Source organism: Poecilia formosa, unplaced genomic scaffold, assembly GCF_000485575.1.
Source record: "Poecilia formosa unplaced genomic scaffold, Poecilia_formosa-5.1.2 Scaffold4, whole genome shotgun sequence".
Classification (NCBI taxonomy): domain Eukaryota; kingdom Metazoa; phylum Chordata; class Actinopteri; order Cyprinodontiformes; family Poeciliidae; genus Poecilia; species Poecilia formosa.
The window spans coordinates 5,524,104-5,546,113 of record NW_006799943.1 but is presented as its reverse complement, the minus strand read 5'-3'; the positions used below and the strand labels follow the sequence as shown (position 1 = coordinate 5,546,113).

The following is a 22,010-nucleotide window of genomic DNA, read 5'->3' as shown; positions in this document are numbered from 1 at the left end:
AATTGTTCCTATCAGTAAACTTTAATATCTGTCTCCACAGTGTTTGGTAAATCTACAATGAGGAAGTATCCAAAGAAGAGTTCAAAGTTCTTGTAATCTATTACATAGCGGGTAGTTCTGAAACCTATTTGGCCTGAAATGCTTCAAGGTGATTTTACAAAACCCTTTCAGTAAAACGGACAGTAAATGGAGTGCAAACACTAAAATTAGCTGCATTAATAGGATATTTTAATCAATGTATACATGGGATCTGTGTAAAGAATAAGTCTTCTATTGATCACCAGCAATCAATTGCACTTGATTGCTTTGCTTATTCCTTTCTCAAACTCACTCAGTTTAGACTCGAGTCGTTGAGGATTATCTCGTGAATAAAAGTCGTGACATTAGAGGTTTGATGACAAAACTCACCTGCAACACTCTCTGGTACAGCTGGTCTTGGGTCAGCTGCGGAACTTTCTGGGATGCAGCAACAGGTGGGCTGCCTGGGATGCAATGGGTTGTTGACGATGAGGTAGAGGCCAAAGGTGAGCCAAGAAAGTTGATCGCTGACTGAGGGACAGAAGCACTGGGTGAGCTGTAATCCCACTGGAACGCAGGTGCTTGAGTTGCTGGGTTACTGCTGCTCCTCTCCTTGAGTGAATCTGGTGTCTGCGGTGTTGTAGGTCGACTGTCTTCTTTTATTCTTGTTGATGCTCTCTTTACGGGTTGACTTTTCGAGACGTAAATCTTATGGAAAACCCTTTTCCCGTTGACAACTAGATCGTCTTTCAGAGATCCAACGAGGTCTGACACCGTTTTGAAACCCATAGACGATATGATCAAGTCATGCTCGTATACCTGCTTGTATACTGTTGCCAAGGTCTTCAGGCGAATCCCCTTAGGATGTTCCTTTATCAAGTCAACAACATTTTGCAGAACATCTGTAGTAATTTTCCCTTGTGCTTTAGCTTCAGCAGCATCTTTGTTTTGACGCCGATGTTCCTTGTGAAACATCACATCGCCCTCCACCACCAGGTCTTCTAGAGTGGAAACCATGCTCAAAATGGAGGAAAAGTTTAAGTCGCGTACAACTAAGTTAGTGCGGTATTTCTGGCTGTAGAGATTGGACAATCTAGTCAGTGGTATCCCATTCTTGTGTAGGTACGCCAAAGCAACGACATTTTCCAAAACGTCCTCCATCTTGCTACAAAGAGAAAAAGACATAGGTGAAATAATGCTGAACAACAGTTTCACGGTAATTTAACAAATTATAGTTGAAAATGATTGAACAAAGAGATAAAAAGAAGGTCTTTTGTTGTCGTCGGAATTAACTTCTGGAATGGACTTACAAACGTATAGCTCATTATGGGTTTTCAAAATATTGATTAGAAATAAAGTATTTGATGGTTATAAGGACAAAATACTTCAAATGTTTTCGTATCTGATTTGGTTTTGGTGTGTTTTCTGCCCTTTTGTTTCCATTTGTGTTTCTGTGATACGTTTTGGGATTTTTTAAATATATTTATAAAGGAGCATTTAAGCTTAATTTGCCGAGCTTCAGCCTGTACCGTTTCAGTCAAGTTGTTAAAATTGTTGCAGTATTTTGAAGTAGGAATAACTAATTACTTGATGACATATATAAACTGATATCCGCAATATCAATATTAGCTAATATTGATACTGCCTAATATGAATGTTACTCATAAGCCATCACCAAAAAGACCCCACAACACTTTAGGTACTTTAGGATGAAAAAATAGCACCTAATTTTTAGTGCTATAGTTTCAATATGTTTCCATTCGATTGTAATGCGAAATTAGAGTTAACTTTTAAAATGTCGCAAAAAAGAAAGAAAAAAAGCCAAATAGGAACACATCATCCACGCTACACAAAGTGTAATTTCATCAGATTATTTTGAATTTTGCCGTTTCCAAACTAATGCCAATCTTCAAAAAAGCGCATAAAAACTTAACGAAACAGTTATTGACCAATTAAAATCTTTTAAAAACTTAAGATGTGAGGTACAACACAAGATTTTCATATATTCACAGTAAATAAAATATATAACTGAGCACGATTACTAATTAAATGAGGCTAAATAGAAGTAAGAATTATTGTTTAAAATGACTAAATACTTGTGCAATTAAATTGCACAAGTATTTAGTCTTGCGCAAGGTATTTAGTCTTGTGCAAAGACTAAATACTTGTGTAATATTGTCATCACTGATGACAATATTACATAAAAAAATAATAACGTTAAGGGTCATGTCCAAACAAGATTAAACTGCTGTACAATGCAACTACATTAAAACCTGTTACGTGAATACAATAACAGGATGTTAAGAGATTGTCATCTCAACATGCAGTGTTATGTCTTGTTTTCTTGTAAAAGAAACCAGTGATGTTGGCAAAGAGGTTTATTAAACCAGCCTATCCAGATTTGCATATGGAAACCTTGAAGATAGGCAGAGCGAAACTTATGAGATGGCAAAACAACAACAGCCACCAAAGAGCAACAAATAAGAGGGAAAGTGTACTTTAACATTACTTCTAGCGTCTATGTTGCTGTGCATTCAAGTCTGGTTTATAGGTGTAAATACCTATTATACCTATTAAAGCTTAATGATTAAGCTTTTAGCAAAATGATTTGTTAAGGAAAGACAGAAGAGGAATTTAAAGCATGATCACAGACTGAATCACATCCCATCCGCTGTAAACAGAGCGTGCAAACAAAGGGAAATCCTTCAGCTTAGATTTACTGTAATTATGCATCAGTTTGCGCAATTATTAAAAACAATTAATAGAAAAATGTGGTTTTGCTGTAGTAATTACCGTCAGAATATAACAGGACAAGGACAAATGGTGCACTTTGTGACAACAAAACACAACAAAATGTCAGCGCCCAGCAGCTTCAAGCTTTGTATAAAGCGAAAATACTCAAAATCCAAAATACATTAACATTTAACCAAGTATTTAACAAACAAACAAACAAAAAAAACAGTAGCCATTCTGGCGCAGCTTTAAACAACACCAAAAAATCGAGTTTATGTTGTTATATAAATGGTATAAATATATTATTCTCACCTTTTCCTTTACCACAAACTACATGTGCAGTGCCTCTCTTGAACTTCTTCACCAAGCTCCAACAATGACCACCAAGCTCCTCTTTGTGTTTATGTACCCCCGCACCTTCCCTCCCTCTCCTTATCGAGTGCGCCGTCTGTGTTACATAGTCAGACAGGTCGGGGAGAAATGAAAGTGAAACTAGAAGCCTTGTTTCATTTCTCCGGAAAAGAGCCCCGCTGTTCAGATCAGCATACGTTGTCAGATAGTCATACGCTTAGTTCAGACATGTATACGCTGTCATTACCATATGATTTTATTTAATCGGCAACATAGAATCATGACTTAGATCATCATACACTTTGTTATTAACAGCTGTATGGCGTCCTGACTTAGCGGTTAAGTAGGTTAATGAGTTTTACACGGGCGTGTGTTGTAGTTGACTGCAGCTGCAGCCAGACCTGCTTTAAATACACTTTGAAACCACGACAACGCTAGTTATCATATTATAAACAATTTAATGACTTATTTTCGTCATAACTTGTTGCGTATGCTGAACTGACAACTCCACTGACAGTCGGACTTCTTAATGCGAACAACAAGTTAGTCTGTGCTGGCATGTAAGAAAACAAGAAGTGACGAAGCAGCAGGGAAAACTAAACAAACACAAGCGGGGACGTCACCAAGAAGCCGAGGGCTTTAAGTTTCAGGTTCCCGGCTCGAACCAGCTGATTCACTGCAGCTGTTCAGTAACAAACCATATGACCTTGTTTCAGCTGTTTAAGGAAGGGCAACAGGGTTCAGCACAAAAGCAGCTACAGTTCCCCAATGGCTGAGGGATAGCAAAGTTGTAAAAAATAAAATAAAAGCCCAAAAATGTCAACTTGAAAGATAAAGATATGCTTTGAAATGTGATAGTAGAGGAAAAAACATGCAGAATGTAAAGCAGTACAGGCATTTTTACAATCCAGAGCTTGTAATTTTTATTATTTTATACATGCACTGAAACTTACTGGCACTTAAATAGAACAGCGAATGGGGTTGTGAACATCTATATAAGGCTAATTGAGAAAGTTTATAAAATATTTTTTTAATCTTCTTTACTTGTAAAGAAGACAAAAATAATAATGATTTTTTTTCCACAATGCTTAACAGAATTATGTCTTTGGCTTATGGTAAGCTTTGAAGATAAATCTTATTAGTTAGCTATTACCTAATCAGTTAGCCAAAAGCTAACTCATTAGCTAAAATTTAACTCATTAGCTATCAGCTACTGTTTCATGACAAAATAAAACCTAAAAGGTTTCAGTTTGAAGGCTCTTAGAAACAGGACAGATTATTTGGCCATGTAACCAATCAATGCACAAATAAGTGTGGCGAAAATATTGAATATTATGAAAAATAAAAGATTAGTGTTGAGGCGCTTTACCAAGGCCGAGAAAGAGTCACACGCTGTTAGACAAAGGGCCCATAGTAAAGAGTTACATTTTTGATTCTGTTAGACACCAAGGTCCATTTCTCATGAGAAACAGAAACTTATCAGGCCACAGAGACACGGTGTGATTTCAGGGAGTGTCTTCAGTCCATATATTCAGCTACCCTCCTCCTTCTCCTCAGACGCTGCACAGACTTTTTTTTAGAAACTCTTCTCGGATGTAATGGTAAAGCGTCTCCTTTCAGCGCTGAAAGTTAATAAAATAAGTAAAGTCTGAATGCTTTTCTTGGCTGATTTTATGCTCCGTGTGTCAATACAAATTATGATTCATCGATTGAGATTTTCATTCTCAACATTAGTCATGTCAGATACATATTATAACCCAAAATAACTGAGATGCTTTACTACCAAAGAGTTGCTAAATTGCATGTCAGCTAGCAGGCTGTAATAGCATTGTGAAAATGATTTTTATTGAAAGCAGAAGAAAAATAAGTACCTTGAAATTCTCAAGGCTAGAAAACAGAGTTGTTCTTGTCGAAACCAGCAGCATAATTTGTTAGGAATTTAGCACAGCATACCTTGGATTTGTCAGTTTATTTCTCAGTGCATCATGTTTTCTGTGTCCTCGGTGCAGCGCTGGAGCTTAAAAAGCAAATAGAAAGATCAGGAATGATCTTGACAAATAGAAACAGAAAAGCTATCTAGCTTACTAGCTAGTTTTCTTTCTAGCTTTCTACTAGCTAACTTGCTTGCTAGCTTACTACAAGCTAGCTTGCTTGTTAGCTTACCACTAGCTAGCTTGATTGCGAGCTTACCACTAGCTAGCTAGAAACAGGATTAACAACAGACATGCATATCTCTAATTACATAAAATGTAATACTGTCAATGGCATCATGTAGAGTTCAACCGTGGACTTTCTAAGCCCACTGTAATTTTATTTTCAGATTAATTTATGAGATATATAAACTCATACATCAATTTCTAAACTCCTTCAGAGTGTTGACTCCCAAACAATTTGCTTGCATTGTGCCATCTTGGTTTTTTCAGATTCACTCATAACGCATCATTGTAGTCAACCTGAAGTCTTTTCAGATTTGGTCTTTCATAGTCTGTCCCCAAGTTTGCAGAATATAGTGGCATCTAGCAACAGCTGCTGAAAACCTGCACTTGATGCACTAAAAAAACCACAAGATCATCTGCATACATATGATGACAGTATACACATAACTTTTGACACAGCTGCACTGAGTATTGCAATGCTGTGATCAAAGTTCAGCAATATTGTCTGACCCTGAAACTCCATCTATAGTGCAGAGTTGCAGCATCTTGCACTCATTCATTTTTAGTTTCTTTCAGAAATCATTAGGATTAACTTAGCAGCTTATGAAACATACAATTAGCCATCAGTATGTTCTTATTCTTCCTGGTAAAATGCATAGCATATTTATATTGTGCATTAGTGACCTTCTTATGCAGCCTCACAGGCTTCTGTATGACAGTCTGCAATGTATTCTACCCAGTTACTAGTTACTGGCATAGGGATAAATAGTGCAAAATATGTATCAAACCTTAAGGACTAAAATAAAGATTTATTTTCAATCGTTCTTTCTCTCTTGCAGTTTGAAAATTGGGAAATGACTGAAATGTGTAACTTATAAATAATGTAGTAGATGATATTTCTTTCTGATAATTTACTGAATGGAAGCAACGTTTGAAAACGTAGTTAACTGAGCAAATACTGAAAAGGGTATTTTGCTACCTGCTGTTATTGCAGCAGCATCCATGAGCTGCTGCTGTTTGGTCTGCTTGCATGTCTTTGTTCTGAACGTTTATGGCAGAGATAAGCCTGAAAACAGTCGGTCCATCTTGGCTAGCACATCTCACATGCTAATATTAGCAACAGATAGCAAAGGTTCTGAAAAGTAATAAGTCGCTATTTTCCGTCAGCTGCTTATTTAAATGTATTAATAAGCAGTCATCTCACCGGTACTTTGAAAACGTAACATTGTTTCACTTATTATTCGCCATTTTTAGCAGCTTGAACGCTAGCATGTGAGCAAGCTATGAAGCTAACATCATGCTGCGTTCATGTTGTACTACAAGCTAGTAAATGCAACTTATCTGCTGAAAAACGCAGAAAAGAAATTATCAGTGTAATTATATATATGTGTAACTGCGTCCAAGAACCCCACAAGAAGTTTCTTTTGTTGTTTCTATAAGCATTAGATTTAAAAAAAGCAGTCAACAGTCTCGCGAGTTGTGGCAGGTTATAAGTAAGAGCTGCTTTTTTTTCCCGCACGACATGAACCTAGCATGATGTGAGTGATTTGTTTTTTTCGCTATGAACTTTATTAGTTTAGGACTAGAAGTGTTCAGAAAAATATGAAAAAGGTGATGCAGAACAAGAAAGCCTTAAAACAAAAATGAAGCAAAAAAAAGAAGGAAAAATAAATATATGCAATAAAATAACCAGTAGTGAGGGGTCTTGTTTTATTATTATCTGGGCATAAGTCAAATATAAAATGAGACATACAGATATAAAATATGAGGGAATAACTTCATATTTTCTTAAAAACATTGAAGAAAATTATTTCTCAAGGAAGATGGGAAGGTCTTTTCATATTACTTATTTATATATCAATTTATTATTGCAATTCTTAGTTGTAAAAACGTAATCAGGATTAACAATGACCCTTGAATTATTTTAATCAGAGCCTGAGGCCATAGGGATATGATAACTTTAATTACAGCATTAAATTATTTAGCAGTGCAGGTTCTTAATTTGTCCAAGTCTAGTATTTAGCGTTAGTGGGTCTTAGGCTGTGATGTTAATAGTATATTACCAGATATTAGTTTATATATTTGGCAAAGCAATAATGAAAATGGTTATTAAATTATTATTATTATTATTATTATTATTATTATTATTATTATTGTGTGAAGTATATTGCATTAAACTGATATAATCAAGACGTGATGTTGTAATGCCAGAACTGACCAACAGAGGTCAGTATAACATCCATAGTCAGTAAATCTGCCTTTCAATCGTCGGAACGTGACTTTGTGAGTTGCAGTCAACATTCTTTTTACTTTATGTTTTTTAGTATTTCAGAAACCAGACCCATAATCATCTGCATTTACTCTCATTGTGTAAACAATAACTTTAGGCTCCATTTAAAATTCCTTACATGTCAATGTGAGAGGTAGTGTTGTCTGAAACATGAGCTGTTTTTCCATTATTGTGATTTTCCAAGTCCATTGAGTCGAACTTAGGGAAAAATGGAGGGCAAAGAAAACAGTGGGAAAAGACGATTCTGTCTGCCTGTTTTCCCACAAGAGCAGCATCAGTCTGTTGGTATTAACTTTAGCACTGCCATTAGCTTCTACAAGCAGATACTGGGTGTGCCTCAGTTTTGATGCTATATTATTAATGTAACTGGACAGCAACTACTATACAATATATTTAAGTGTATACATCGAATATATGCAATAGACAGAAGGAACATAGCACTTCCACCAACTTTCTCTACCGTTCACATCTGCGGCAGCCATATTGTCAGCCTGAAACAATGGATGATGCCAGTGCCAGCAATTATCAATCAATGGGTATTGAGCAGACCTACACTGTTGAGGCTTGTACATACCCCACAAGAACAGAGAAATACTTTTTTCTCCCAGAACACAACGATATTACCCTGTTGTCGGAGTCCAACATTTTGGATCTCTTGCATCTTGTTCTTGACGCATTTGAGGCAAAATTAATCGGGTCAGGAGTTTGAAGTGGGCGCGGTCACTAGTAGCTACAGCTGTTAGCTTGGTGACTGAGCACAACAATGAAGAAATCCTGCTCATTTTCTCAATTGCTGTTCCAACACTGCAATTGTGTGAAGTCTTTTTTTTTTTTTTTTTTTGTTATGCTGGTCACAAGACTTCCTGTTGTGGTCCCAGTGGGAGTTTGAAGCGCAGCTGTGTGCACATCTGTACTATAAACACTAAATCCATCATCTTGTCCTGGGCCGTAGCAGCCAACCAGCCAACTGTTGGAAAGCCAGAACCACAGCAGAGAGAGAAGAAGAGGCATAGCTGGAGTCTCTGGAGCCCACCAGGAATGTGTTAGGGTGTTGTGTTGGGAACCCGGCCACATGACAGGCTGGACACAACTGAACTCCCTCAGCAGATAATATGGACTCAACCTCTGAAATAACAACATGTGAGCAACATGACTACTGGCACCACGCGACATAAAACAATCAAACAAATCCATGTCAGTTGCTGACATTTGTACAGTAATTAACGATTTTTCCACTCCTGCTGAAGAAACGCATGCAAATAATATTTCTGCGTAAACAAGAGAAGCTCTGTTCATCCCAATCTGTTTCTAATACTCTGTAGTTACAAATATGTTCTTCGTAGGATCTGTTAAAAGGTATTTATTGTTTTATTTTCTTCATTTCCTAAGGTGAGTCTTTCAGACTTTTTTTTTTTACTTGAGGCTCTTCTTTAATCATTTACTTTCTCAGTTTCCCAAAACCATTCCAAGAACACCAAGTTTGTGCAGCCAAAAGCTCTTTGGGAGTCACTTCACTTTTGTACAAACATAATTTGTCAAGCTTTGTTGTTGCAATCTTTGGAGAATAAACTCCAAATTGGGAAGAAATGGTGTCTCTCTGGAACAGTTGGCTCGTGTTATAGACAACTTTATATTTGTGTCCACAAGATTGACATGTGTAGACAAAGCGCCAGTAAAATCTTTTTTTTTTTGCTTTCTGTTCTATGATTTATGTCTAAAGCATGCCATTTGCTATGCTTAAGATCTCTGCTATGTGAGGAAGATGAGCTCTAAGTCTTCAGAAGACATCAGAAGAGTTTGCTGGCATGCCAAACATTTCACAACCTTTAAATTACTACATACCACTTCTTGTTTATAAGATGAGAACATCCCAACCAACTCTGTTACAAACGACATGCTGACTGTTCTGTCAGTGTTAATCTTTACTTTAAAGCTGTCGGTTTCTCTGTAGTCTCTCACAAAGGACAAAATGAGACATAAGATGGAAATGGTTTTACAGGAACCTTGTGTTTTTTGTTTTCTTTTAAGCACTTGGCATGACAGCTCTTACAACACATTTCCCGACTCTGCTCGGTTAGCATGAGTACGCCACGCATATTCATGTATGTGGTGTACTGAATTGACCGTCGGCTTTGGAGAATTTCCTTTGAACTCTTCATGTAAATTTGTCCAACAGGAAGTTGCTAACAAGGTTTTTTTCATGGAAGCTGCAGCTCACAGAAGCGTCACTGACCGAAGTGATCCTGTAAATTCGTGCAGCCTGAGTCATCAAACCGCACCCAGGCAGGTATTTATTCTCAAGGTAGTAAACAAGACAATCATATGAAATGTGGTGCGGTCCAAATTTATGCTTGTATCAATTCTCAGTTATAGAACAATACTGTACACCCAAATGATCAGTAGGTCATATTTTGCCAAACCTTGAACACGGAGTTGATGTCAGCAATCCATCCTCTTCTGCAAGCATGTGGCGACAGAGGAAAGGAACAACTCAGATCTAACAAGAAATCAACAGCTCAGTATGGGCAGCCATCTTTTGAGGCCAAAGGAGATGAGGAGAGGAGATAAAGGAAGCAAACAGTAATTCTTAAGGGAAAAATGGAGAGTACAGAGAGTTAATGTAATGGTGTGTTCACACTAAACGAGTTTTGAGCGTCGAGTGCGTCTGGTTTACAGTCAAAGTCTATGCGGAGATGCATTGAGGGTCGTTGAGGCGTGTTTTAAGTGTCTAGTGCGATGCAATTTGATCAGTTTTGAGCGTATGAAGCGTCCAGCGCTCCACATAGGTTTTGAACGTAAACCAGACGCACCTGATGCTCAAAACATGTCTTGTGCGAACGCACTATTAGACATCGTCACAGACAGAAACACAGGAACCCAATGGCAGGTATTCTTTACCTCAGTATCGTCTTTATCTAACCAAAACATCCAGGTCTATATATCAGCTATACTTGTATAAAAACGTTTCCTGAAGTTACAAATTAACATGAGCTTTTACTTTTGAAACCACTTACTTTCAGTTTTATAGTAAAAAAAAAAGTATGCTGTATATTTGTTTTTGTAACTATCTGGCCACACAATTTACACAGGAGACAGCTTTATCCTGCCCCCAAAGGAAGAATATTAGTTATTATTTTTTCATTTTTGCATGAAACTGCCAGAGTCTGTTCTAAAAACCACTTAGTACCTAAACAAGTGATAAAGGAACAAAAATTAACATGTTTGTGTGCGGCTTGAGAAGAAAATAATACTTAAACACTGGAACTTATTGACAAGAGCCAACTCTTAACTTTGCTGTGTGAGACCCAACATTTGGTGCTTTTTGAAATCAGTATATTTAGAAAATATATATACACTATGTTCAATAAACTCAAACTCAAAACTGGAGACACAGAGTGTAAGAATTTTTATTTGTTTTGAACAATTTTCTACAGTATTATACTAAAAAGCATAATAAAAGGATACAGGACTATGAGTTACATAGTTTTTATAAGAGTTTGTATGAAAATCAACAAATATTTGTTTTGGTGAAACATTATTAATGTTCTTAGATACATTATTTTAATTACATTACTTAAGTGCTTATGAAAAGCAGTAGTAGCAACAGGTTTTTATAGGATTTCAGCTGCTCAGGAATTAACATGCCTGGTATTTTTGTTGAATACGACTTGCTTACTTCAGATTTATCTTTGCCACTTTACTACAGGTGAGCGTAGAAAACTTATGGCGCTTCTCCATATGTGCGATGTAGGCATGCTATGTACGCCTTTCTCTTTTCCATGGCTGAGGTTTTCAGTCGTCCCTCAAGCTTTAACACAGAGAACTACTGCAACTCAACATGTATTCTTCATTCTCTAAAGGCCAACATTATTCCAAAAAAATATTCAAAATATATTAAAGGTCAATCTTGCATGCCTTGCATCATATCAGTAATGTGCTTGGAGGAATGCTGTTAAAACAACCCTTCCCTTTCTGAACTCAGTGAGTCAGTAAAATGCATGCAGCTTTTGAGGACAAAGTGAAACACCATCTAATGGCAGAGCCGCCTGAGCTATAACAGCAAAACTAGCTCTTAAAAAAATAACTTCTCTCCCGGCTTAAAGGGATAGCTCAATTTTTTTTCAACAGAGGTTGTCTGCAGCAACTCTCAGTAATAGTTTTGTTGCCTAAGCCAGGAAAATGAAATATAGCAGTGAGTTTGCAGAAAATTTTTAGAGTGGTTAAAAGCTAACCACTAGGTCGAGGTGAAGAGCTAAGTGCTGTGTCACGGTGAAAAGCTAAGAGATGGGTCACCATTTTAGCTAATTTAAGCAATTTAAAACAGCTAATGCTAAAATTGTTTATGTATGCTATAGTAACGTAAATTGTCTACATTTTCCCTAAGCTAATCAATCTTCATGGTACAGGTTTTAAACCATTTATTCTGTTGACAGTTTCCATTTGATTCAATCAGTTATCAAACACTAAGGGATTTTTTTATTCTTGGCTTACGTCACTTGACATAGTTAGCTTGGTTATTGAAGACAACACTTTGCCTTCAATAACCAAACTAACTCACTGGTTTTCCAAATTTGCAAAACCAGTAGAGATTTTGATTTTTAGGTATTTTCCCAGTTCCATTTTGAACTGTCAAAGTTTGAACTGATTTCTTTTAAATACAGTATTGAATTTTTCAGTCACTGGTCTGACATACAGGTAATTTTTTTTTATGAAATGATAAAAGTAATTGCATTAAACTTGCTTAATCCCAGTTGAATTTATAGTTCACATCTTTCATTTTTTCTTTGAACACTGCATCAAAGTGCTGTGCCTCTTCTGGCGTAAGCAGGTTCCTCCAGTCTCCAGCGACCCCTGAAATAAAACACAAGAGACGTGGGACCTTTTAGAAACTCTTTCTTTTTAAAGGAATATGTTGAATTTATCTCATCGGTTATGGAAAGTTATGGAATTTGCACACAAATGTAACATAACTTTAAGCCTTTTTGACTTTTATTTCTAAAGTCACTAATGTGTCCAAGTTGTTGCCTTAATGCACTTGAGTTGAAATTTTAATATTTTCAGCAGCAAATAAAAATGAGATTATTCATGCGTTAAAATTCTACAATTCATATAGCTCTATTTTTTTTAACCACATATATTTTGTGCGCTTTATTGAATCAGGACAAAGATGGAACAGTTCAATAAAAAATAAAGAATAAGACAAGTAGTTTGAGCAAGACACAAACAGCAGTACCATCGAGACGGCCATAGTTGTTGTTTGTGAACATAAAGTTTATCACTGTTGCCCAAGAAACATGATTTCTTGGGCAACAGTTTCCAGTTTGTAATGCCTGCTTTTTATATCAGTTCAAAACGTTTGCCAATATATCCAAATCCTACTAAATCAGTGGTCAATTTCTCCAGATTATCCTCCTCCATGTTTGAAGACAATAGTTGTATCTACTGTAACTGTGTTCCCAGAGTAACCTTTTGACTTCCTTGTTACTACACTGCAGTTAAACTCTCAAACGTAAAACATGGAATGAGTACCTGGGTAAAATTGAGAATTGCACAATTGCTGCATAACAGGAAGATTCCTCTGATGAGACCTTATGTTGGGAGGAATGTGTTTACACATGCTGGAGCACATCAGAGAACCGATGTGGTTCCAGGGTAAAAATTATGTCAGTCTGAGTGCTGCTAGAAATGCAGCTCCGGAAACACAAAGAGACCACTTAAAATGATCAGTTTCTCTGATTTTAATTTTTTACAGGTATATGTTTGAGTAAAATTTATATTGTTCCTTTATTCTATGAACTACTGACAACATGTCTCTGAAATTCCAAGCAAAAATGTAGTATTTGCAGAAAATGAGAAATGGTCAAAATAACACTAAAGATGCAGTGTTTTCAGACCTGAAATAATACAAAGAAAACAAGTTGATATTCATTTAGAAACAACAATGCTAATGTTTTAACTCAGGAAGAGTTCAGAAATCAACATTTGGTGGAATAACCAGGAGGTTTTCAATGGGGTACAGTGAAGTGGGCTCTTCATTTTTTCCAGAGCTGTATAGTGTTAAGATTTACAGAATTTGTCACAAGCAGCCGTTCATCATTGTGACGACGTGCTTTTAAATTCATCTGTAGCGTGCTGGATTGCTAGGTCTCCAAGCTATTACTTTTGAAAACCTTTTCTTTTGATTTTATTCTCCTTGCTGGATGAACCACCAGGTAAATCCTTATATTACAAACTCACCCAGAGTCTTTATTAGTACTTTAGTTAAGGGCATCCATCGTGTCATCCAAAACAATGTCACTACTCCTGTTACTTTTGGCAGCTTTTTCAGCTGGGTTGAGATTATTACTTTTTAAGGGCATTTAAAATCAGGAGTGATTCCAAATTCACTGTAAAAAATAATCCAAACCAGTCTTAACTGGCATGAAAACCAGGAATCTAAAACAGACACCCATTCCACCACTAGGGGGCCATGTTAATTACAAAAACTCACCTTTACGAAGGAACTGAGTCTTTGTTTGGTCCATGAACTCCTGGGGCACCACTGAGTAGTTGGACATAGGGTTGTTCTTCATGTTTTTGAATAAACACTTGTCGGCAATCTTCTTCAGCACATCTGGCTCCAAAGACTTCCCCAGGAACTGAGCGATTCTGCTCACAGAGTCGTTCAGGTCCTGCTGAACACGAAGGCACAACACAGTTCCATTTCAGAGATTGGTTCATGTTCACAGAGAGTTTCATAGCAAGATTCGCTATTCCTGTACGACTTGTTTGAAACCAAAAACAAAGGAAAAAGCACTTTGCTGTCACCTTTATCATCTCCTCGTAGGAGATGTACATGATCTGCAGTTCCTCTTTAGCGTTCAGCCAGCCTTTCACATGGTCAAACCAGGAGCCAAAAATAACTGAAAAAAAAAAACAAAAACCAACAGATTCACACATTTTTTCTCTTTATCAAGGATTGTGAATCAGTTTTTGAACACAAATAAGATTAGATTTATACTCTGTAACACTTTCACAGTGCATGCAGGATAAAGCTACATAGAGATGGTAACCTTTTCCCGTGAGGAACTTCTGGAGGAACTCGCTCTGCGAACCCGGTTTCACCAAGAATGAGCTGATGTTGTAATAGTGAAAGGCAGACGTGAACACGTCTTTGGGGTTCCTCATGACGTAGACCACCTGCAGAGATGGTACAACAGTTTATAATGTATCTCCAAAGTACAGAGTTTCATAGCAAAACCCTTTGGTTTGTGTATTTATTTGTTTTTCATTTCAAAATCACAAAATTAGACTAACCCAAAATTATCCAAAGTAAAACTTCCTCACATTTATAATTTTTAAAACAATTATTTTAACATGCACAAACTGGAATAAGATGGCTTAAATTATTTTTAAAAATTCACAGAGTGCAGAAACAGATCATCCCTTTTTGAATTTGTGAATTTCTCAATGAGTTGTACTAAATTTTTTGAACTTCTTCAAAAAATGCGACCCAAATCTGGATCACAAGTTCATATCAAAAGTAGTGATGCACCGATCCGATATTAATATCTGTATCAGTCCCGATATCAAGAAACATCCTAGATCAGTTATCGGTGACAATGCGCCGGTCCAGAAGGGCGGCTCTATTCAGTCTAATTCTATGTTTTGTGCTCTGAGCGACATCATACTTTCATTATTTATTTTATTTAAAATTTCTAATCGAATGAAGCTTCTGAACCATTTGAAACAATGTTTGTTGTGGTTTATTTTTACATGTTTGAGTTATGTCAGTTATCAACAGATTTTGTAATTCAATACATTTATGTTTGTTTAAAAAAAGGAAACATTTTAAGTAAACTAGAGCACTGTTTTCGGTATTAGCCGATGCTAAACCTCCGATATCTGTATTGGGATTAGAAGTGAAAAAAGTGGACTGGTGTATCCCTAGTCAAGAAGGGGAAAAAAATGTTTTTGATAACACACAGAGAGGATTTTATTAGATTAATAAAGTACAGCAGTGATCCCAACCACAGACTCAGTGGCAGGTTTACCTTTGGTTTTACTTGAAAGAAGGATGGCGGCATCATGTTGTAGTGGAAGTGCGTGGTGAACAAGCGGGGAGACGGCCGCTCTTCAAGCTTCAGGCTGGAGGCCCGGGTCTCCTCCAGCCAGGGAACGCGGTCCCAGTTAGGCAGCGTCTCAACGGAGGCTGGATCCCCTCCACTTAGGATCAGGGGAAGAATTTCCTGCATCCAAGTTGTCCCTACACAAAGAAAACAAGGTAGTGAGAATATGCAGCCTTTTTTTTTTATTTCATTACTATTAGCAAATATTTAAAGCCAGGACAACCGTGCTGAATATCACAATGTTTCACAGAGTTTTCATTAAAGTACGTTGATAAAATCCACCAAACTTGATGGATAACTTGAATTAAAGGAAGAAGACTTCCCCTTTCAACTTTTCTTACGTTAGATTTGTAGATTATAACAAACTGAATAGATTTTAGTTCAAGTTCAGAGCTGAAAAATGCAAAATAAAAAAATTATTCATTTCAATTGGATTCTAATCCTGACCCAAACTCTTTTCCTTTTTTTTTCTAAAAGTCAGGATCAGCGCAGTTGATTTAAAATTGACCCAGCTTTTAAACCATAATTGCTGTGAAACAGTCTGAGATTAATGATAGGTCAAAATTGTTTATTTTGGCCTTTATCACTGGCCAAAATAAACCTTGGACTTATTTTGGCCAAGATTTCAGACGCAACAACATTGGAAACTAAAAGCTAGCTGAGGTAAATCAAAGGTTACGGAAAGTTAAGTACTACTTTGTTTTTTTTCATGGTTTCAAGCCTTGTGTCTACATAGGAACTGACTGAAAACACTTTTTTTTTTAAAATAAATTGGCTCCAGATAAAAATACCCATTTAAAATGCCTTGCTTGCATTTTTGTGTCTAAAAAGGGAAAAACGAAACAACAACAACAAAAGACTATGTCACAGCCCCAATTTCCAAAGTGTACTTCCCCCATTTCTCGTCTGTATTTGGTGTATTGCTGCTGCAGCGTCACCCCACCATCCTGCAGGCCTGTCACTGCAGCGTTTGGCTTGTTTTTAGAGATCTGACAATGATTTATCCACAAAGGCAGCCTTTCAAAAACAAGAAGTGAAAATATAGTTTTCTAAAAATGTTTAGATGTTAAAAACATCCCAATTTACGTAAATTATTACTGTAATTATATAAATAAAAACTACACTTTAATACAGATCTAGAACTTTGGAGAGCAGGCCTTAGAAAATCCACTTCAGAACCACTGGAATACCTCAAAATTCTAAGTAATTGAGTAAAACTTTAATTAGGCAACCTAAAGTAGATATGATCAATATACATCAAGACTAAAATGTCCAGATGGACTTGAGGAAATGAGTACTTTAACTATCAGGAATCTTTTTTCCCACAATACCACCATATTGCTGATCTGCCACCACCATGGAGAACACATGGGCATAAAGAAGATTCCTATGCCTAATACAGTATACCCTGGGTTATGCAAGGTATATCATTTGAGGCATGAAGATAATGTATTAAAACAATTCTTTTAATGTTGCATACAGGTGTGGCCCAGCTAAAGGAAGTACTAGCATTAGCTCTTTTCACATCACAGTCCTCTGATATGGCAGCAAAGACAACTAGCCTCAGCCTTTTTACAAGTCCAACACTGCTGGGCACATCCTGCAACAATGGGCGCTTACATACAGTAAATGGAGAAAGAAGGGCCTTGTCCAGCCAGTTTGTGACTGAAGCATGGTTTATTATAATGACATGCGACTCTTGTCCCACTACTCCTACCATCACAACAGACACTTGTTTACCTTCAAGGTGCAACGGAAAGCAGGTTAACCTCAACCCACGCTTTCCATTCACGACATTACTCAGCATAAATCGCTTACCGTATCAAGGGATGGCACAACACTAGAAAACAATGTTTCAAAACTCTTAAAGGGCCTTTTAATAAAATGCCAGACAAAGTACCTGATGAACCAGTTTCACTAGCTGTATAGATTCAGCCAACAAGTTTGTCTCTCAGTGGCTGCATTTCCATTGACCGTACAACAGCGCAACTTGACATTTCGAAAATAAATTTGCTTAATGGAACCACAGCAATTTAGGTTTTTGATTCAAGAACCGGAGGTGGCTCTTTTTGCCATATCAAAATTAGTTTATTTCTCAAAATTGCAATAGAACCACATTTTTCGTACGACACAAGTTACATCATCACACAACCAGATGTTGCCACTGACACAAACCACAACAAAAAAGTTTTTTATTTAAATGACTTATCGGACATACAAACTTATTCACGCGTCTCTTTTTAAATTTTTTAATGGAAATTGCGAAACAGCCAATGCCTAACACACAACGAGCCTGTGTGGCAGAGTCAGGCTCGTTGTGTGTTAGGCTCTGGTTCCCAGAACAAGAACTAAACAAGGTAAGGCTGCATTTAGTTTCTATAATCCTTAACATAGGAAGAGACTCTCAAAAAGGCAAATGCTTTTTTTTAACTTGAAGATTAAATAAAACCAATTTCTCAAATCTCATTTACTGGATGAATGTCTTCAAAAAGAGGTAAATCATGGTGACCACATATAGAAATCAATTTGTATACAGGAATACTATCCATACTTGTGGTTGCTTTCGGTTGAACGCCACAGCGTCAGACAGGATACTGATACATCTCCGGACCGTAACTTCGCCAACAGGTCATTTCCCACCAACAACACCTGGGCTGTATCTTGACCTAAATGCACAGAATGCTGGAGGATGTGGGCGACACTTCTGTGAAAACTTATCTGATCAAAACGGTGTCAGAGGCAGAGAGGAAGTCTCAGATGAGTTGAAACAAGAGCCAAAGATTTTTTTTTTTTAAAAGGCAGTTTATCAACAAATATCTCTTTAACCTCATGAGTCAAGGTTTTGACCACAACACAGCACTGAGACTGCACCAGTAAAGGTTTGAAATTATATAAACTTTAACAGCAAGACGTCAAAACGTCTGTGTTGGGTTTTACTGGATCTCAGTGCCATGTTTGACGCAGCTAACCTATCTGATGTAGAGACAGGAAAAGTTGGTGTGACCGTCTGCGCCTACAACTTTTGGTTCAGATTTTATGAGTCAGATCGAAACTACGCTGTCATTTTGAAATACTTTTAAGCAAACCAAAAGAAAGAAAACCCATGTGAGGTTCCTCAAGGCTACATTCTCAGGCCACTTTTTTTTGTCCATCTACACGTTCTCTCCTGTTTAGATGATGTAGTGCTCCTACATCTACTATATTTATCAGACGACATATCGGAATCAATATCCGATGTTTGTTTACGTCTGGTTGCAATTATGACACAATGTGGGAGTGTTGGGGTGTTTATCTGACACAATTTAGGTGGTGTGGTTGCTTTTATAAATTGTTGTAAGTGTAAGAATATATATATACATACAAAATATCAATAAATATTGGTAATCACCTTAAAAACATCACTAGAATACAAGGTTTACTGTCAAAATGGGACACAGAAAAACTTGCTGTTAATTTCAGTAGGTTACATTATTGTAATTATCGTATGTGGGTTTCTGTAACAAAAGAAGTAGGCAACTGCAGTTTGTCCTTAATGTTGCCAAAAGTGTCCTAAACAAACCAAGAAAATGGATCACATCAATCATATCAGCCTTTATCGATGCAGTTATTCCTCATCGGTAAAAGGACAGATTTTAAAATCTCATTGATGGTCTGTAAGGTACACAATGGTGTAGAGTTGAGTTGCTGGTTAGGTACAAATCTTAACTATGTTCCCAGAACAAGAACTAAACAAGGTAAGGCTGCATTTAGTTTCTGTAATCCTTAACATAGGAAGAGACTCTGAAAGTCTGACGTGTCCAGAAACTGTTGGTTCCTGCAAATCAGAAACCAAAAGTTTCTGGGGCAACTTTGTACCAACGTTGCTGTTTGTCACAACTTTCCCATATGGTAAGATATTACTTTATCAAATCATTTTCATGATTGAACTTTGTTTTAAATTAGCAATTTTAAGGCACCTGAGGGGTGCCTAAGGAACTAGGTCCAGTTTTGAACAATGGTTGCTTGTCTGAGAAATAAATCTATGGGTTTTGTACAATGTGTGTCGCGTGAATGGATGTTGCCGTTTAGAAGACACCTAATCTCGTTGGAGTTTATGACAATAAAGATTACTGTTTTTTTTTTTGTTTGTTTTGTTTTGTTTTAAGCAAATGAATAATCTCAGGACCAATCTGTTGGGAACATCTGTAGCTTTACAAAGAACCGATATCTGGTTGCGTACTGTGAGATCTTACATGGGGAGACAAAAAGAGTAAAGAAAAAGGAGAGGGAAGGCTGAACCGAGTATTGAAAGAAACAGATTAAGCTCTCAAAGACCCCTGTTGTACTGTCCTGTTCCTAAAAGCTAAGAAAACCCAAAGGAATAACTGTACTGTATAACGGTTGTGAAAGAAGAAAACACCTGTCTTCTGGAATCATGATGGTTTCCGCTTACGAAACTGGAATAAGAAACAGACCCAGTTTTGATGGCTTTCCAGCTGTAAGTTGAGGGGAACGGTGAAAATGGTATTCAAAATAAGTGGTCATAGTAACACTGAATAAAAGAAATAGAAATCAACAGAACTAATCCAAATGGAAACCTGTTTGGCGATACAGGGTTTCCCCCCGTGTATTATAAGCCTGGCGGGCCACCAGGCTTTACCTGTGTCCCCACCAGGCTAAGCATTGCTTTTTTTGAAGTCTTTTTAAAATGTTTGCATTTTCTAAGACTTTATAGTTGGTGTTCAGGTATTAATCTTCCAGACTTTTAATAACACATGATTATCAAGTGATATTTTCAAATTTCCTGCCAACTTTATAAAAACATTTTTAACTCAAAAAAATGACGGGCTGCTGTGGTGGAAAATTACTGATTATGCTATATTAAATGCTTGTGAACGCTCACCAAAAGAACTATTTGGGTTACATGTAGAAGGTTGGAAGTTGTTTTCTATAGCTGCATCAGAACCAGACTGTCCCGCCCCTTGTTTTTAATTCCTTATCCTTGGTATAAAACTCATGTGTTGTCTCTGCCTGGCAGAGCTTTTCACCCGGACCTGCTTCATTATTGATTGTCCTACAAGTTCTCTGTATTGTGCACAATATATGAATAAAGCTGATTGAGTGATATCACCTGACAGTGCTTGGTAATATAGTTTTTTTTTCCACAACACACCCAACTGGCTTGGTAATATGTAATAGTGCCAATAATCTCGAAAAGTAAGAACAGATGCCAAGCAAAGCCATTGGCTTGTATCAGTTTTGAGAGGCTTGCAAAGTCATTTCTACAGCTTCGGGACTCAAGCAAATTACAGTGAGAGCCATAATCCCCCAAGGGAGAAACGTGGATGATCCATTAAAAACATCTTTTTTGTGTTTTCTTGAACAAAAAAACATTACTTTAAGAACAAACACACTTGGGTAATGAAGCAGAATTATGACCCAGAAACAAACCAATAAGTCCACATTAGAATGGCTCAAATAAACAACAAACAAACCGTATTTTAATTAATTAATCTTGGAGTGACCAAGTCAAAACCTGGACCTAAATCCGACTGAGGTTGAAAATCAAATCAGGTCAAATTTAAACAATTCTGGCCAAAAACTCAAGTACAATGACGTACAACACTCAGAATTGGATTTTATATTTAACCAGGTTACATTTAAATTATGTTCAAATGTATCTGATGGTCATTCAGAGTCATTTCCATGTGAAAAGACATTTATTTGCGCGTGTGTGTGTGTGCGTGTGTGTGAGTGTGTGTGTGTGTAGAAAAGATAGTTTGTGTTTCAACACGTTTAAAAGTGCTGCCATTTGGCACAGCGTAACTTTATGCACTTAAGGAACTCTTTTTCTCTCTTTTTTATCGTGATGGCAGAACAATGATGAAACGCTACCTCCGGATAACCCTTGGCTTAAGGGTAAAGTCCAATTCTTGGCCAGTTTTGTATAAATTATCGAAACACCTCACTATTTACGCGTTTATCAAGCAGTCTGGGTTATTTTTTGAAAAAGCGTTAAAATAACCCCCACACACACACACACACACACACACACACACACACACCTTTCCCCCCTCTGTTCATGACGCGAATGACGGCGGGACGCTCACCTGATTTGGGGTACGTTACGATGACAACATCGTCAGGACGAAATGTAAACTCCTCGTAGTACTTGAGGCTCTCCGGAGTATGTACCCCATTAGGTACATAGACGCCCTTGTACAGAGTGTAGAGGTCCGCTTCAGTCATGGTTCCAAGAAGAGTGAACGGAACTAAGTGTGTGCGGTTCGGGCAGCTCCGAGCTGAACACTGCTGGACTTTGTCTGAACTTTGTTGATAATAATGAGTAGGTTGGGACTATAANAACTTATTGAC

The 22,010-nt window shown here is 37.2% G+C and overlaps 2 protein-coding genes across 5 annotated transcripts in view; both read right to left on the bottom strand.

The window, feature by feature from the left end:
* Window positions 1–6,559, bottom strand: part of LOC103144333 (uncharacterized) — a 41,703-nt gene extending 35,144 nt beyond the window's left edge. The window contains exons 1-3 of one of the 3 annotated variants that reach the window (XM_007561268.2): window positions 6,238–6,559; window positions 5,056–5,119; window positions 409–1,183 (exon numbers count right to left, since the gene is read on the bottom strand). In XM_007561268.2, coding sequence (XP_007561330.1) covers window positions 409–1,183; window positions 5,056–5,119; window positions 6,238–6,262 — 864 coding nt within the window. In that variant the 5' untranslated portion in view covers window positions 6,263–6,559. Of the gene's footprint in view, window positions 1–408; window positions 1,184–3,063; window positions 3,277–5,055; window positions 5,120–6,237 lie in introns of those variants that run through there. The other 2 variants (XM_016676177.1, XM_007561274.2) reach the window with 2 other exon arrangements.
* Window positions 6,560–10,931: 4,372 nt separating this feature from the next.
* LOC103144321 (sulfotransferase family cytosolic 2B member 1-like) lies at window positions 10,932–21,962 on the bottom strand. 2 transcript variants are annotated; one of them, XM_007561246.2, is made up of 6 exons: window positions 21,746–21,962; window positions 15,582–15,793; window positions 14,601–14,727; window positions 14,356–14,450; window positions 14,039–14,222; window positions 10,932–12,399 (listed from the first exon to the last, which is right to left on the bottom strand). In XM_007561246.2, the coding sequence occupies exons 1-6, from the start codon at window positions 21,882–21,884 to the stop codon at window positions 12,290–12,292; spliced, it is 867 nt and encodes a 288-aa protein (XP_007561308.1). In that variant the 5' UTR covers window positions 21,885–21,962; the 3' UTR covers window positions 10,932–12,289. The 2 variants fall into 2 exon arrangements, with proteins under 2 accessions (XP_007561308.1, XP_007561316.1); XM_007561254.2 differs by having other exon boundaries at window positions 14,039–14,219.
* Window positions 21,963–22,010: the final 48 nt, after the last annotated feature.

Bases quoted from the DNA above. Each gene is read 5' to 3' on its own strand.
- LOC103144321 (XM_007561246.2), bottom strand. From the start codon at position 21,884: ATGACTGAAGCGGACCTCTACACTCTGTACAAGGGCGTCTATGTACCT. The intron at 14,223-14,355 runs GTGACAGCAAAG...CTTCGTGTTCAG, and splicing joins CCTACGAGGAGATGATAAAG to CAGGACCTGAACGACTCTGT. The intron at 12,400-14,038 runs GTGAGTTTTTGT...GTTTTATTTCAG, and splicing joins GACTCAGTTCCTTCGTAAAG to GGGTCGCTGGAGACTGGAGG.